Source organism: Myxine glutinosa, chromosome 5 (genome assembly GCF_964187855.1).
Source record: "Myxine glutinosa chromosome 5, kmMyxGlut1.1, whole genome shotgun sequence".
Lineage (NCBI taxonomy): Eukaryota > Metazoa > Chordata > Myxini > Myxiniformes > Myxinidae > Myxine > Myxine glutinosa.
The window spans coordinates 84,354,299-84,370,318 of NC_136265.1; the positions used below are offsets into that span (position 1 = coordinate 84,354,299).

Sequence of the window (16,020 nt, forward strand, 5' to 3'; positions counted from 1 at the left end):
GCTTCTGTGCCGAACGCACACAAAGGAGAAAGAACGCACCCTGACCACTCATCATTACCTGCATCCCTTGTTTGTCCGTCTCAGCGACTTTCTCCCTATGTCCTGCAGTTGGTGTTTCCCCTTTCTCCTGCTGTTCCCTTTGTTATGTTGTTTCCTGATCTGTTCTGTGTCTGTTCTCTTCCACGAGCCTAGACCTTGTACAGAAAAAAAGAAGGCGCCACGTTTCAATCTTAAACTTGTCACCTTTTCTTCATCCCCTGCAAATTCATGCTGTTATCTACATAGTTAGCTTGCAGCGCAAGACCGGTGAGCCAATCAGACACTGTGCCTCTCAAGCACGAGGTGAAGATTGAAGAAGAAGAAGAAAGCGAAACGCAAAGTTATGGCCACCTCTTCCTGGCGTTTACCCAACGCGTTTGGCGACCGGATATCAGACATGGCCGTTTGGATTCGAGATTGCGATCGACAGCCATGGAGCAGCTGAAGCAGCTAATGGTGGACAACGTCATCACGATGCCCCATTGCCACAGGGGTGGCACAACAATCATGTTTTGGCACCTAAGCGGCCATAGTGCTGTAAAGCAATTAGCATTATAAAACGCTGAAGTGGATGAGACTTCTCACTTCATGACGAGGATAGGGGTAGCACTTTTCAACCACTTTTGTGTGCACTGCAGACCACATATTGTGTTCGGGAATCTGTCCATGGGTTCGAAATGATTGCCTTGCCTTATATTTTGGAGACTGGTGCTAGCTTATCGGTTATGGTGGCCGGCTTAAGATATTAGGATTTTCGGGTTGGATTCCTGCCGTGCTGTTAAACCAACACCAGGTGCACTGACTCAGCCTGTCATAGTTCTGAGGTTGGCAAAACGCATACCACCTTAGTGGGAAAAATGAGCCATTCGAGTGCCCTGCAATGGAGTGGCAACCCGTCCAGGGTTGTGTCCCCAAATCCAGGGGGAAAACCTGTGTATCTGAAGATGCGGAAAGGGGTGCTTCTTACATTTTGGTGCTGCTTACCACTCAACATTTCTTTCGTTTTAATAATCCCAAAATTTTACCATAAAAATAAAGACCTGCACATTCGAGTGTAAATGTTTGAAACTGTAGGTGAAAGCAGATAGCTCCTCACCAGTTCAGGCTGGCTGGAGAGGCCACAGCGTTTGCAGGAGTCATCATGGGAATGTTCGGAGCTGTGCTCGCTGTCCGACCCTCTGGTGCCTTCTTTTTCCTGTTCACCACAATGCACCGATAATAAACCCACATATTATCAACAAAAACATATGGGAAACAGCCGTATGAAATGGGCGCTGTCAGGATTTGCAAACTTTTTAAAACCCAAACGTCTCCCATTAGGAAAGCAAAGGAAAGAAGAAAAAAAATCTTCGCACGGAATGTGAAGACGGCTCGGAATGAGGCAGGTGCAGTTCACTGCAACCAAGAAAAAAGTAATTTTTAAATACAACTTTAAACAGCATAGTGATGAGGCCAGCATTCCGTATCAAACAAGTCGTTATATCACGAAATCACAGTTCTTTTTAAGAAGGTAGATGCTCGTTCGTCCGCTCGAAAGGCTCGAAATTTCGATCTACTACGAAGAATAAGCATCAGTCAGCAAGGCAGGAGCATCGACGTTCTTACACGGACATTGCAGAAAAATCTACAGCGGTCAACAATATGCAACCAAATTTAGGCTGTGAGGCAAAGGTCTCCTCAGCTGTGCGAAGCAATGAGACCCACAATGAGATCCCTGGATCAGTCTTGTGGGATTTCCTTCACAACTGTATTTCTTTATTCTTCCTGGTTATTCACTTTTTGCTCCCTATTTGCCATGGTAGCACAAGCAGTCTGTTGTCATCTTGCAGAACCATTTCTGCATTGATTTATTTATTTATTTGTGTGCTTGTTTTATTCATGCGCAATTTCTGCCAAGTCATGTTTTTGTAATATGAAGCAAGGTGCACCCGACGTTGAGCTTTCGTCCCCTGATCAGACAAAAACGCCTCTGAAGAAGAGTGAATGTTGATTGTTTAATTGCAAAATGATTAAAATTGCCAGGACATCAACGACCTGACGTTAGAAGCAATAAATAATAGATTAGTCAGCTCCTGATGTCACACAAAAAAAACAAAAAAAAAACAAGAACGACGTCGACCGATTATTACATCATTATACATGATCGCACCAAGTTTGTGATTTAAATTCCTTCCGCTGTTTTGAAGTATCACATTTTTACCTGACAGGACATCTGACCTTTGACCTCTTGATGCCAAAATCCAATCAGTTCATTTTTGCATCATACCATGCACTTATACCAGGTTTGGGCAAAATCCCATCACTGGTTCACAAGTTAACTCAGTAAAGGAATTCTTACCGAAAGGCATCTCTGACCTTTGACCTCTCGACCCCATAATCTAATCAGTTCCTCGGAGTTAATCTTTGCATAATTATACATAGTTGTACCAAGTTTGGCTTAGATCTCGTCAGCCATTCTTAAGTTATCACGGAAACGAAAACCCATCGCGGACGGACAGACAACCTGAAAACTTAATGCCTCGGCGACTTCGTTGGCGGAGGTATAAAAACTATATACAATTCATAATTTATCCGAAAGGTCGCCCCACAAAGTAATTCAAATAATATCCTAAACCTCAGCTCAATATGCATGACCCTAGAAGTACCGTAGCAAGCAATATGTTGTGAACGTCAGGGAGGTATCAACACCTCCATTGTTCTGACTGAAGCCTGGTGTGGCTTAACGGATAAGGTGGCTGACTTAAGATCTCAGTCTTGAGTTTGAGCCCCTGTCGTGCCGTTGAATTAACACCATGAGGGTTGACTCAGCCAGCCATCGTTCCAAGGTCGGCAAAATGAGTACCAACTTACTTACTGGGAATAATGAGCCATTCGAGTATCTTGCATCGGGTGGCGACCCATCCAAGATTGTGCCCAACAGCCTAGGAAACTGCTTCGGCAGCCCCATGCATCTGCAGATGCAAAAGGAGGGGTGGTCTTCTTCTTCTTGTTCTGAATGCAAGTTTTGCTAACTACTGTCGTTGACCTGACTTCATCTTGCACTCCAAATCGACTCGTCTATGAATGAAGGAAATAAAAATGGTAAAATTACCAATTTGATTTGTACACCGAAAAATACGGTATTTTCGCCTGTGCGACTGATGGGGAGAAAAAGCAAGAAGCGATCCACTGGTTTAGCAACTGATGAAGCATAAACAACTTTTTTTTAGCCATCAACATAATTAGTTCATCACAAATAGATGAAGTCAAGTGACTTGGATTTCCTGGACCCTCGTTTCCATATCATGAAATATCATCAGCGTGAAAAAGCATCAACCTTTGCTGTTCATTCAAGAACGTTGAGGCCCTAGATAATTCCCATTATGCGGCAATCCAATGATTCCATAAGTTCCTCGGAGAGCAAAGCCACACACACTTTAAAAAAAAAAATCTATCACCTCGACTAGACTTGGCGAAAGTGGATGCCAATATTTTCTTTCATTTCCAATTTGGCGCTGGAGTTTAACGTCGATACAACTTTCGATGCTTGATCGTTGCACATTGGCTCTTTGTGTTCATCTATATTTTTGTACTTCTCGACGGCTCCAATTATATGCGCCCAATCGTTGAACCCACATACAAAAACGGTGAACTTACACCAGAGATGAGTGCACGTGTGAAGTCGTAGATTTTGGCTTTTGATCTGAAGAATAGGAACCATTTTCTCTTCACAGATTCCCCATCATAGACAGTGCAAAAAACAATGCTGGTTTTGTGAGACAACGATGTTTCTGTTGTTCTCCTGAACCATAAACTCAGGGTTCCTGTGAAATCTGCATCATAGTGTTGACATGTATCTGGCCCAACCTTTCACCAGTAACTTCATAATTCCTCGGATATCGGTATGTTACATCTTCCACGCTACGTTTCAATAATACCTTAATTTCGTCGAAAGCCTTCCACTTCTTTAGGAATGTTGGTCAGTCGTGCATCACTATTTTTTATTTTTCTCTCTCTCTTCAAAGTCGAGGCTCGTGGAAGAGCATTCTTTGTACCCCGTGGTACTGTAATATCTCCAAAAAAAGGCAAATATATTCGCGCGTCGTTAACCCTTTTGGACCCGTGTCCGACATATAGTACACCGGAAGAAAATGGTTTGTTGGTAATTTTCATGACAGAAAACAGATGCGGAAAACGGATTCTTTTCAAATCAATTACAGAAAACAGATGCCGATTGTGCCTGATCGCAGGAGATGCCCACGTTTGATTTGACGGTGTCATCTGCACGCTACCTGTGAGAGGTTGTGTGCAACTCCCACACAGTACTAAAAGACTGTGCATTAGCTGGGTAGTAACCCAAGAAAAGCAATCCCGATGTGCACACTGCCATCAAAAAACCACAAGATGATGTGAACGCCACAACGCAAGTCAAAATGCCAAAAATGAGTCCAAAAAAAAAATTTGTTCATTTTTGGATGGGTAACGTCTGGTGTCCATATGTCAGACCATTTATTTTAGTTGTTTTGCATAATTTCCAAAATAAATATGATTTTTTTTTTGTTCTATCAGTGTCTAATTGATCCTAAAAATAGAGTTTAACCAAAATATTTCCAATTCAAAACGCTTCAGGCACAAATCGGTTCAATTCGCACTTCTCTGCTGTAACGGAAAATGTGCAAAAATTGATTTAGCGTGAAAATGTCCTTCCAGCGTGAAAATGTCCTTCCTTTTAACAATAAATAGATTTTATTTGATGTAACATACTCTGCAGAGCGTTGGTACTGTCGAAGTAGGTTATTGGCATGGATAATACTAGATGGTTTGCCATTGCCTTGCCAGCATTGCTGTCCGTGCGCTATCTTTGTAAATGCAGAGTGTCAAGCAAGGAAGCAGCACATACTAATTTTAAGTCTTTGGTATGACACGGCCAGGGTTTGAACCACCGACCTCACAAACTCAGAGCAGACACTAAACATTATGTTTGGGAAATGGACAGATTAATAAATAGATTAAATAAATAAGATAAATAACTACATAAAGTATTAAAGAAAAAAAGTAAATAAATAAAGAAAATAAATAAAGATTAAAACAAAAAAAACAATCAATGAGTAAATGAATGAAAATAGCTGAATGAATAATACAAATGAATAGTTATGTTAATGGATAATTTAATTAGTGAATAAATAAACAAACCAAAAAACGGAGCAAAACACAAATAAATAAGCAAATCTAATAAATAAATAACAAATCACAGTGAATACAAGCCTTTGAGTCCTCGGGGAAAACACTCGGTCATGAGTCGACGCAACTTCACAGGCAGTGTGGTGTGTGACAAATAACAGGAAGTGTGGTGTGACAAATAACAGGAAGTGTGGTGTGTGACAAATAACAGGAAGTGTGGTGTGTGACAAATAACAGGAAGTGTAGTGTGTGACAAAAAACAGGAAGTGTGGTGTGTGACAAATAACAGGAAGTGTGGTGTGACAAATAACAGGAAGTGTGGTGTGTGACATTAACCTTTGCAAATCTGCGTTACCACCGCACGCTGGTTCTTTTCAGTAGTTGTCCATGGTAATTCCCCAACTAAGATCAATGACAGTAAATAACTTGAAAGGGAAGCACATAAAACGACGCCATACCTTGGTTTCATCCTCCTCATCATCCGCCACCTCTTTCTTGGAACGTGGTGATCGCTGCCTTTTGTTTCGATGAGCCGGCTCTTCCCCACCCTTGCTTCTGCTGCCGCCATTGTGAAGATCACTCTGCCTGCTGCTCTGACTATCAGCCCGAACTTCCGCTTCGTCGGCATCGACATCACCTGACTTGGTCCCCTTCCTGACCGCACCACCAACTACCTTGTCATCCTCCTTCGCCATGCGAATCTCTCGCTTCTTCATTGGCAGTTTTGCTTGCTTATCGTCTTTGCCGCCATTACGGTTGCGCGAAAGTTTGTCCAACGCCTCATTACCAAGCCGCTCCAGCTTGACCACAGCTTCACGAACCACTGAAGTATCATCCTCATCCTCATCCTCCATATCCTCATCTCTATCTTCGTCACCCTCGACCTTTTCACTAGCTTCCGCTTTATTTCCTTCCCCGCTCTCTGCAACAACCTCTTCCTCATTTTTCGACGTTTTCTTCTTCTTCTTCTTTTGCTCATTCTCAGAGATGCCCTCTTGCTGATCACCTCCAACCACCACCTTGCCCTCAGCACTGGGATCTGTTTTAAGAAAGGAGGCATGCTTGGTTAATTTTTGAATTGATCATTGTTTCTTCGTAAAGTCACTTCAAATAAGAAACCAGGATTCACATTGTTGATTAATAGCTCGATTTCGTTTGATTACGTTCACACCTCAAAAAGTGGAATATTACAAAACGGGGCATTAAGGGCATGAGGGAAATCATTATATCATTTTTCCAATAAGGAGTTGCACAACAGAATGATGCAACTTGCTACAAGAATACGATTGCTATGACACAGGTGGAACTGTGATATGAGTATCGCAAACTGCATTGCTAAACTACAAGTATTTAAAACACCAATTTTCTACCAAACGTTATAAAATACCAATTAAATGATGACGTCACTATGATGTAACAATCCAGAAGAACTTGGAGTTGGGCAAGAACGGCACCCAGGTGGCTCACCACCTCTGAGCAACCTCTGATAAAGCAGCCATCTCGAGCAAATGAACAAGACCGTTTAACCAGCAAAATGTATGACCATGCCCGGTGTCCTTGCAGCGCAATGTGTGTGTCAAGCCCCGTATGACTAAGCTCGACACGGTTCGTTTCAAGCCTGAGAAAAAATATATATATCTGCTCCACATTTCTTGCAAGTTTCAGCTTTGGAGTATCAGTTCCTTATACGTCAGATAATTAATTTGGAATTATACGTACATAGTGAGTGACGGACTTGCTGCACTTTCACGTATATACGGTATTTAATTGAAAGCATATTTACCATTTCTTTAGGGGGAAGGGACAGCTGGGAACAGCCCAGAAACACCCAAGGGATCCGGAGATGACCAAAGGTGTGTTCATACTCAAGCTTGAGCATTGGTCACTCTTCTGCACTCATTGATCATTGGTGTAATTTCCAGATTTGAGTGAGTTGATGCCAAAAAATGACAACTTTATTTATTTATTTGCTCTCCTTATCACAGCCTGTGATGAGAGCCTGAGTTTTGATCGCCACATGATAAATCAATTAACCCCAGCAGATTGGGTTTTGATCCATGATGTTGAGGAAAAAAACTACAATAGCACTCTCCATCGTCGCAATGTCGACCAATATGCCTCCATACACATTATTACATCATTATGCACACACTTGTACCAAGCTTGCCTTAGATCCATTCAGCCGTTAAGTTATCGCGGTAGCAAAATAATTGTAACTTAGCATGACCTTTGACCTCTTGACACCCAAAACCTAATCAGTTAATCTTTGCCTCATAATATATAATTATACCAAGTTTGGTGAAAATCCCATTACTGCTTCACAAGTTTTTGTGGTAACAGAATTTTTACCTAATATGACCTCTGACCTTTGACCTTGTGACCCCCAAAATGTAATCAGTTCATTTTTACCTTATTGTACATACCTGCACCAAGCTTGACTTAGATCCCTTCAGCTGTTCTCAAGTTATCCCAGTGACAAAAATTTATCACGGATGGAGGGATGGACACACAGACAGCCGGACGGACAACTTCGCCGACTTCGACAGAGGCATAGCAAAAAGTTAAAATGAATCTCTTTTCATCTAAATATTTTTAAGCTGGTGCATGTACTGCCATTTCAAAACGAGCAACTGTCTTGCACCCTTTTCATAACGAAGAAATCACTGTCATTTAAAGGGGAACCCAAGCGCTCAGACCACCTCAACGCTAATCTATCCCTAGTTACCCTACAAAATAGATATTACGCGTCTTTGTCCAATTTATAAAGTTGATAATTTTGCAACTAAACACCCAAACCTTCTTCATCTTCTTCTTCACGTATAGCCGTGACATCACACTCAGAAGTCGAATGCCATTTCCGTACTGTCGATGGGTGACATCGCGGTAAGATTTAAATCGAACGGCGAACAAGTTTCGATTTTCCACAAATATGCCGGGTTGATGCGTCCTTGGTGGTTGTAATTTCAAACCGAGATGGTTTCATGCTACGCCAATGGCCGAAAGACCCTATGTTTGCCAGAAATTGTACGAGGTTTGTCCGAAATACCTGAATGTGAATCGGGCCTACAAATGTTCTCTTTTGTGCTCGGAATATTTTACAGAGCACCGTTATGAAACAACAGAGATGGCTAGATATTGTGGTTTTCCACCACGATTGAGAGAGGATGCCATCCCCATGATTAGGCGGAAGAAACAGCCGTCGCTCAAAACTGTAAGACCATCTCAACCCAGCCACCAACCTATGTACACCGGCGATTTGAATGGTGAATCGAACACCTGTGTTGGCCTGCCATTGACCGATCTCACCTCGCCACAACACTTCCGCTCCCCCCCTCACTGGGGCGGGACACGGTACGACATGGACACCATGGTGAGACATGACACCGCGCAACCTCAGGCACAAATGGCGTGCCGGGAAAGTATGAAACGGGACGATCCTGTAACATACAGGACACCGGATCAGCCTGTGATTGTGGGACAAAGCATTTGTCACACATTTTGTCGGCGATGTCCGTGCCGTGTCATATTTCTTCTGGAGTAATAAAACTCATTTATCAATTAATACAAAATCCCTTGTTAAACCATCAATTGTACGAAAAACAAAAACGACCAATCCGTAGACTCCATTGTCACCATTGTCTTCGTATGAATCGCTCGCATACGGCTCAAAACGATACGGCCCCATAATTCCCTCAAAAGCCTTTCCATCACTAATTTTGTCTCCAATAGTTTCTTCAAAATTCCACTGATCAGTTTCACCTTCAGAGTTGCTAATGACGGTGGAATCGGTATCGGAATCCGAGCTCCAAATACAGTTTCTCGATGTAAACCGCCATTTGGATCAAGGTGGGCTTTCAGAGTGTGATGTCACTGGCAAAAATCAAGAATTAAAACTTTGTTATTGGAAAAAAAATTCCAAAAAATAATTGCCATCAGATTAGACCGTGATTAATGGTTTTCAATGGTTTTCAGCCAAAAATGAATTGTGTTTGGGTTCCCCTTTAAGCAGATGTGCACAACGGGCAAACTCGACAACACCATCCCACCATTCCCATAGCTCCAGGGGTCACGTAAGGCACACACAACACAACAATGGCCACCTCACCAGCCTCATCTTCAGGCTCTGCGTCAGACCCAGAGTCAGATGGGCTCCCCGCTGCATCATTAGCGTTCTTTTCCTGCAACTTCAGCTTTTCAATCACCTTTTCCACCTCCTCTTGAGACCTTGCACATCAATGACAATAAAAAACAGTTGTTGACCAAATTTTGACTTTTTTGTTTTGGAATGTTTCAAAGGTTGAAATGGACTTTTAAATTTGAGAAAAATCACAAAGCAAAGGGTGTTTTATGAAACTCACGCTATTTTCAGATCATTATCCTGCTACACGTACAGACATACGGACGCGGTATCACCTTGATGCCATCAGTGCATAATATTTGGGATGGGTACACAGTCATTTCAAGGACAAGTGCTTTGATAGCTTCATTATTCATCTTAACGCCACCAAGATGGTTCTTAGTTTGGTCCAACGAAGTGAAATCACAAGGTGATGATATGAATAGCATGGGAGTGGAGGGTGGAGAGGGTGATGGGAGGTAGAGTCACCTGGATAGCAGTTTCCATGTCGACTCTCCATCATCGTCGGGTTCTTCAGTGTAGAGACGCAGATTAAGATCGCAATCGAGCTGCAGCCAGTAAAGGAGGCCGGCACGGTCCCTCCCAACAGGCTGTAATCGCATGGTGCTAGCCTCCTCCTCATTGACAGTGTTCTTGAACCGAACATTCTCATCAAACTGGCTCTCGCAAAGGAACTTGAGATTCCATAGGGGAGGTGAAGGGAAAGAAAAGTGGTGGGTAGAGGAGGAGGGGTGGGTGGATGGCAAGAAACAGGGCTGAGTAAATGCAACAGGCAGAAGTGGTTTCAGGAATAATTAGCAGAAAAAGCCCAAAGTTACGAACTTCATATGATATACAATAGTTAACGTATATACGGAATGTTTTGTTTACAATTCAGCATGATGAGATTGAGAGTGGAAAAGAGTGGAAAAGAGTGGGAGAGTGAAAGACAGTGGGAGAGAGTGGAGGAGAGTGGGAGAGAGTGGGAGAGAGTGGGAGAGAGTGGGAGAGAGTGGGAGAGAGTGGGAGAGAGTGGGAGAGAGTGGGAGAGAGTGGGAGAGAGTGGGAGAGAGTGGGAGAGAGTGGGAGAGAGTGGGAGAGAGTGGGAGAGAGTGGGAGAGAGTGGGAGAGAGTGGGAGAGAGAGAGAGAGTGACGGGGCGAGAGAGAAAGAGTGACGGGGCGAGAGAGAAAGAGTGACGGGGCGAGAGAGAAAGAGTGACGGGGCGAGAGAGAAAGAGTGACGGGGGGCGAGAGAGAAAGAGTGACGGGGAGCGAGAGAAAGAGTGACGGGGGGCGAGAGAAAGAGTGACGGGGAGCGAGAGAGAAAGAGTGACGGGGGGGAGAGAGAGAAAGAGTGACGGGGGGGAGAGAGAGAGTGAGTGACGGGGGGAGAGAGAGAGTGAGTGACGGGGGGAGAGAGAGAGTGAGTGACGGGGGGAGAGAGAGAGTGAGTGACGGGGGGAGAGAGAGAGTGAGTGACGGGGGGAGAGAGAGAGTGAGTGACGGGGGGGGAGAGAGAGAGTGAGTGACGGGGGGGAGAGAGAGAGTGAGTGACGGGGGGAGAGAGAGAGTGAGTGACGGGGGGAGAGAGAGAGTGAGTGACGGGGGGAGAGAGAGAGTGAGTGACGGGGGGAGAGAGAGAGTGAGTGACGGGGGGAGAGAGAGAGTGAGTGACGGGGGGAGAGAGAGAGTGAGTGACGGGGGGAGAGAGAGAGTGAGTGACGGGGGGAGAGAGAGAGTGAGTGACGGGGGGAGAGAGAGAGTGAGTGACGGGGGGAGAGAGAGAGTGAGTGACGGGGGGAGAGAGAGAGTGAGTGACGGGGGGAGAGAGAGAGTGAGTGACGGGGGGAGAGAGAGAGTGAGTGACGGGGGGAGAGAGAGAGTGAGTGACGGGGGGAGAGAGAGAGTGAGTGACGGGGGGAGAGAGAGAGTGAGTGACGGGGGGAGAGAGAGAGTGAGTGACGGGGGGAGAGAGAGAGTGAGTGACGGGGGGAGAGAGAGAGTGAGTGACGGGGGGAGAGAGAGAGTGACGGGGGGAGAGAGAGAGTGAGTGACGGGGGGAGAGAGAGAGTGAGTGACGGGGGGAGAGAGAGAGTGAGTGACGGGGGGAGAGAGAGAGTGAGTGACGGGGGGAGAGAGAGAGTGAGTGACGGGGGGAGAGAGAGAGTGAGTGACGGGGGGAGAGAGAGAGTGAGTGACGGGGGGAGAGAGAGAGTGAGTGACGGGGGGAGAGAGAGAGTGAGTGACGGGGGGAGAGAGAGAGTGAGTGACGGGGGGAGAGAGAGAGTGAGTGACGGGGGGAGAGAGAGAGTGAGTGACGGGGGGAGAGAGAGAGTGAGTGACGGGGGGAGAGAGAGAGTGAGTGACGGGGGGAGAGAGAGAGTGAGTGACGGGGGGAGAGAGAGAGTGAGTGACGGGGGGAGAGAGAGAGTGAGTGACGGGGGGAGAGAGAGAGTGAGTGACGGGGGGAGAGAGAGAGTGAGTGACGGGGGGAGAGAGAGAGAGTGAGTGACGGGGGGGAGAGAGAGAGTGAGTGACGGGGGGAGAGAGAGAGTGAGTGACGGGGGGAGAGAGAGAGTGAGTGACGGGGGGAGAGAGAGAGTGAGTGACGGGGGGAGAGAGAGAGTGAGTGACGGGGGGAGAGAGAGAGTGAGTGACGGGGGGAGAGAGAGAGTGAGTGACGGGGGGAGAGAGAGAGTGAGTGACGGGGGGAGAGAGAGAGTGAGTGACGGGGGGAGAGAGAGAGTGAGTGACGGGGGGAGAGAGAGAGTGAGTGACGGGGGGAGAGAGAGAGTGAGTGACGGGGGGAGAGAGAGAGTGAGTGACGGGGGGAGAGAGAGAGTGAGTGACGGGGGGAGAGAGAGAGTGAGTGACGGGGGGAGAGAGAGAGTGAGTGACGGGGGGAGAGAGAGAGTGAGTGACGGGGGGAGAGAGAGAGTGAGTGACGGGGGGAGAGAGAGAGTGAGTGACGGGGGGGAGAGAGAGAGTGAGTGACGGGGGGAGAGAGAGAGTGAGTGACGGGGGGAGAGAGAGAGTGAGTGACGGGGGGAGAGAGAGAGTGAGTGACGGGGGGAGAGAGAGAGTGAGTGACGGGGGGAGAGAGAGAGTGAGTGACGGGGGGAGAGAGAGAGTGAGTGACGGGGGGAGAGAGAGAGTGAGTGACGGGGGGAGAGAGAGAGTGAGTGACGGGGGGAGAGAGAGAGTGAGTGACGGGGGGAGAGAGAGAGTGAGTGACGGGGGGAGAGAGAGAGTGAGTGACGGGGGGGAGAGAGAGAGTGAGTGACGGGGGGAGAGAGAGTGAGTGACGGGGGGAGAGAGAGAGAGTGAGTGACAGACGGGAAGAGAGAGAGGAAGAGAGAGAGAGAGAGAGAGAGAGAGAGAGAGGAAGAGAGGAAGAGAGGTAGAGAGACAAATAAGTAGAAAAGAGACAACATCAGATGCTTCTAACCCAAGTTACAGCGTACAAAATGATTTTCAAAGGTTTTTCAAACATGAACTTTGACCTGTTCAATCTACGATGGAATCTGTTCATCTTTGTATTACAGTCCATAAAGTGTCAGGTCTGGTTGAAATCTCTTAAATTGTTCACAGGTTATTGCGGTAACAAAAATTTGCTCCTTTCAACTAAACGTCACATGACATTCTACCTTTGCCCCAAAATAGTATTATGTCATATTTGCATCTGATCACTCCGACGAGGGACAACAAGCCAGAAACACGCGTCAGTGAATGTTTCCTCTCCGGGGTGGATTGGTCTGTAAAATTGAGAGATTAAATTATCTTCCCAGGATTGGCTGCAGTACAATCCTCCATATAAGTCGGGGCTGCAGTTCCGCTAAGCTCATGTGCATTATGCAACTGATTAGCCAGAAGAGACTTTTATAACTTAGTTGTTCCTGGATACTCCTAGAACTGTTTTGCGTACCACTGACAGGTTAATGTGTGGCTGGCATTTCCTGTTGGTCAGGATGCATGCAGCAACAGCTGGTGTGGCACTTGCTTTCTGGTATCCAATAGCACAGTGGTGCAGCCGCACCCAGAGCCGTACAATACTGGAGTTCGGCGAAGTCGGTTTGAGCAAAAACGATTGTGATTGGAGGTTACGTGATCACATGACTGCAAGGCACCATCTTACCCACCTTCACCGAGCAAAGCGCTAAATTGTGTGCATGTGTGTGGACTCTGTCGTATTTCCATCTTGATATTATCATCATCTTTCATGGCCTCCACCACCGAAGGTGGATAGAGTTATGTGTTTCACCCCCATTTGTTACTTGCAAAATCGAAGACTTTTCAAATATATTGGTTGATCTTGTGCGTTATTCCATCTGCGTGTCTGACTGTCTGTCTGTCCATTTGTCTATGTCAATCACGTACAGATCACAATTTTAAACCGATCTTCACGAAACTTCACAAAATGATGGAGTTAGTCATAAGGAAGCATATTGATTTTGAGGTCAAAGGTCATCTTTAGGTCAAATTTCTAAAATTGTCATTTTTCATCCAATCGACTTGAAAGATGAACAGCATTTGCATATTGAGTCACTAAATTGGGAAAACAACTATAATTGAGGTCAAAAGATCAACTCAAGGTCAAACTTCTAAAATCGTCAATTTTCATCTGAAAAATCGTCACTTTTCATTCTATTAACCTGAGAATTAAAGAGCAAGTGCAAAGTACATTGCGGTATTGGAAAACCAACTATTTTGGGGTCAAAAGGTGAACTCAAGGTCAAACTTCTGAAATCGTCAATTTCCGTCTGAAAAATTGTCCATTTTCGCCATATTTAACTGGACATTAAAAAGCAATTGCAAAGTACATCACTGAATTGGAAAACCAACTATTTTGGGGTCAAAGGGTCGAAGGTCAACTCAAGTTCAAACTTCGAAAATCATCAATTTTCATCCGATTGAACTGAGCTTTGATAAAGATAATCAATTTAAATCTTAACTTCTCAGACAATTTGATGTATGCATAGCTCCACTTTTTATGGGGGGAGAGGGGTGGGAGGGAGGGAGGAGGGGGGTGGATTTTGCAAGTATCATGCTCTGCACGACGTCTTTCTTGTTTGTTTGGCTGTTTGTGAACAGGATATCTCAAAAAGTTGAGAATAGATTCGGACAAAACTTGGTGGACAGGTTCAGTGTAGGACAAGGAAGAATTGATTAAATTTTGGTGAAGATTTGAATCCGGATCAGATTAAAAAATTAACCAATTTTTCACCATTAAATGATAATGTGAACACCTATATATGACCCGATATCTCAAAGTTGTGAACGGATTAGGATGAAACTTGGTGGACAGGTTGGTGTGTGACAAGGATGAATCGATTCGATTTGGGTGAAGATACGAAGATAGGAATTTCTTAAAATCTGAAGCTATTCTTCACCATTGAGTGATGGGGCCAAAAATGATACATACAGTGCATTCAGAAAGTATTCAGACCCCTTCACTTTTTTCACATTTTGTTATGTTGCAGCCTTTTGCTGAAATCGTTTAAATTCATTTTCGGGGGAGAAGGGCCTTGGTAATAGAGGTGACCAAGAACCCGATGGTCACTCTGGCTGAGCTTCAGAGATCCTGTGTGGACATGGGAGAAACTTCCAGAAGGACAACCATCACTGCAACACTCCACCGATCTGGGCTGGGTAGAGTGCCCAGACGGAAGCCTCTCCTCAGTGAAAGACACATGAAACCCCACAGAATCTTGTTTCTCACAGTCTGAGAGTCCTTTCGGTGCTTTTTTGCAAACTCCAAGCGGGCTTCTTCTCCCCCGATTGCTCAGTTTGGCCGGGCGGCCAGCTCTAGGAAGAGTCCTGGTTGTTCCAAACTTCTTCCATTCAAGAATTATGGAGGCCACTGTGCTCTTGGGAACCTTCAATGCAGCAGAGATTTCTTGTGGGCTTCCCCAGATCTGTGCCTCGACACAATCCTGTCTCTGAGCTCTGCAGGCAGTTCCTTCGACCTCATGGCTTGGTTTTTGCTCTGATATGCATTGTCAGCAGTGAGACCTTATATAGACAGGTGTGTACCTTTCCAAATCATGTCCAATCAATTTAATTTACCACAGGTGGACTCCAATCAAGGTGTAGAAACATCTCAAAGATGTTCAAGAGAAATGAGAGGCACCTGAGCTAAATTTCAAGTGTCATAGCAAAGGGTCTGAATACTTATGTCAATGTGATATTTCAGTTTTTTCTTTTTAATAAATTTGCGAAACTTTCTAAAATCCTGTTTTCTCTTCGTCCTTATGGGGTATTGAGTGCAGATTGATGAGGGAAAAAATGAAATTAAACGATTTCAGCATAAGGCTGCAACATAACAAAATGTGAAAAAAGTGAAGGGGTCTGAATACTTTCTGAATGCACTGTAGAATTGTTTTTCAAAAGGTTGTGGATGACTCATGACAAAACTTGGTGGATGAGGTGGTTAAGTGACATAAACAAGCCGATTAGCTTTTGGTTCAGGTCCGAATCCAGATCCGACCTATCAGAGGGATACAAAACGTAAAAACTGTTTAGCCTGGTGGATTTATGCTCTCTACCGTGTGCAGTTCTATTTTTATGTCTGTTTTGGGGTGTAAATTTGCATTCCGCATAATACTGGGTTATCTCATATTCGTATCGAAATGCGATTACACAAAAGTGAGATCGAGCAGTTTACAAAAACGTAACCCATTCTTACTGCACAAAGAGGGGCAAA

At 45.1% G+C, this 16,020-nt stretch overlaps 1 protein-coding gene across 1 annotated transcript in view; it reads right to left on the reverse strand.

The window, feature by feature from the left end:
* Positions 1–16,020, reverse strand: part of RSF1 (remodeling and spacing factor 1) — a 74,203-nt gene that overhangs the window by 48,466 nt on the left and 9,717 nt on the right. The window contains exons 4-7 of the mRNA XM_068116867.2: positions 9,806–10,011; positions 9,305–9,423; positions 5,658–6,238; positions 1,136–1,234 (exon numbers count right to left, since the gene is read on the reverse strand). Coding sequence (XP_067972968.2) covers positions 1,136–1,234; positions 5,658–6,238; positions 9,305–9,423; positions 9,806–10,011 — 1,005 coding nt within the window. The remainder of the gene's footprint in view (positions 1–1,135; positions 1,235–5,657; positions 6,239–9,304; positions 9,424–9,805; positions 10,012–16,020) is intronic.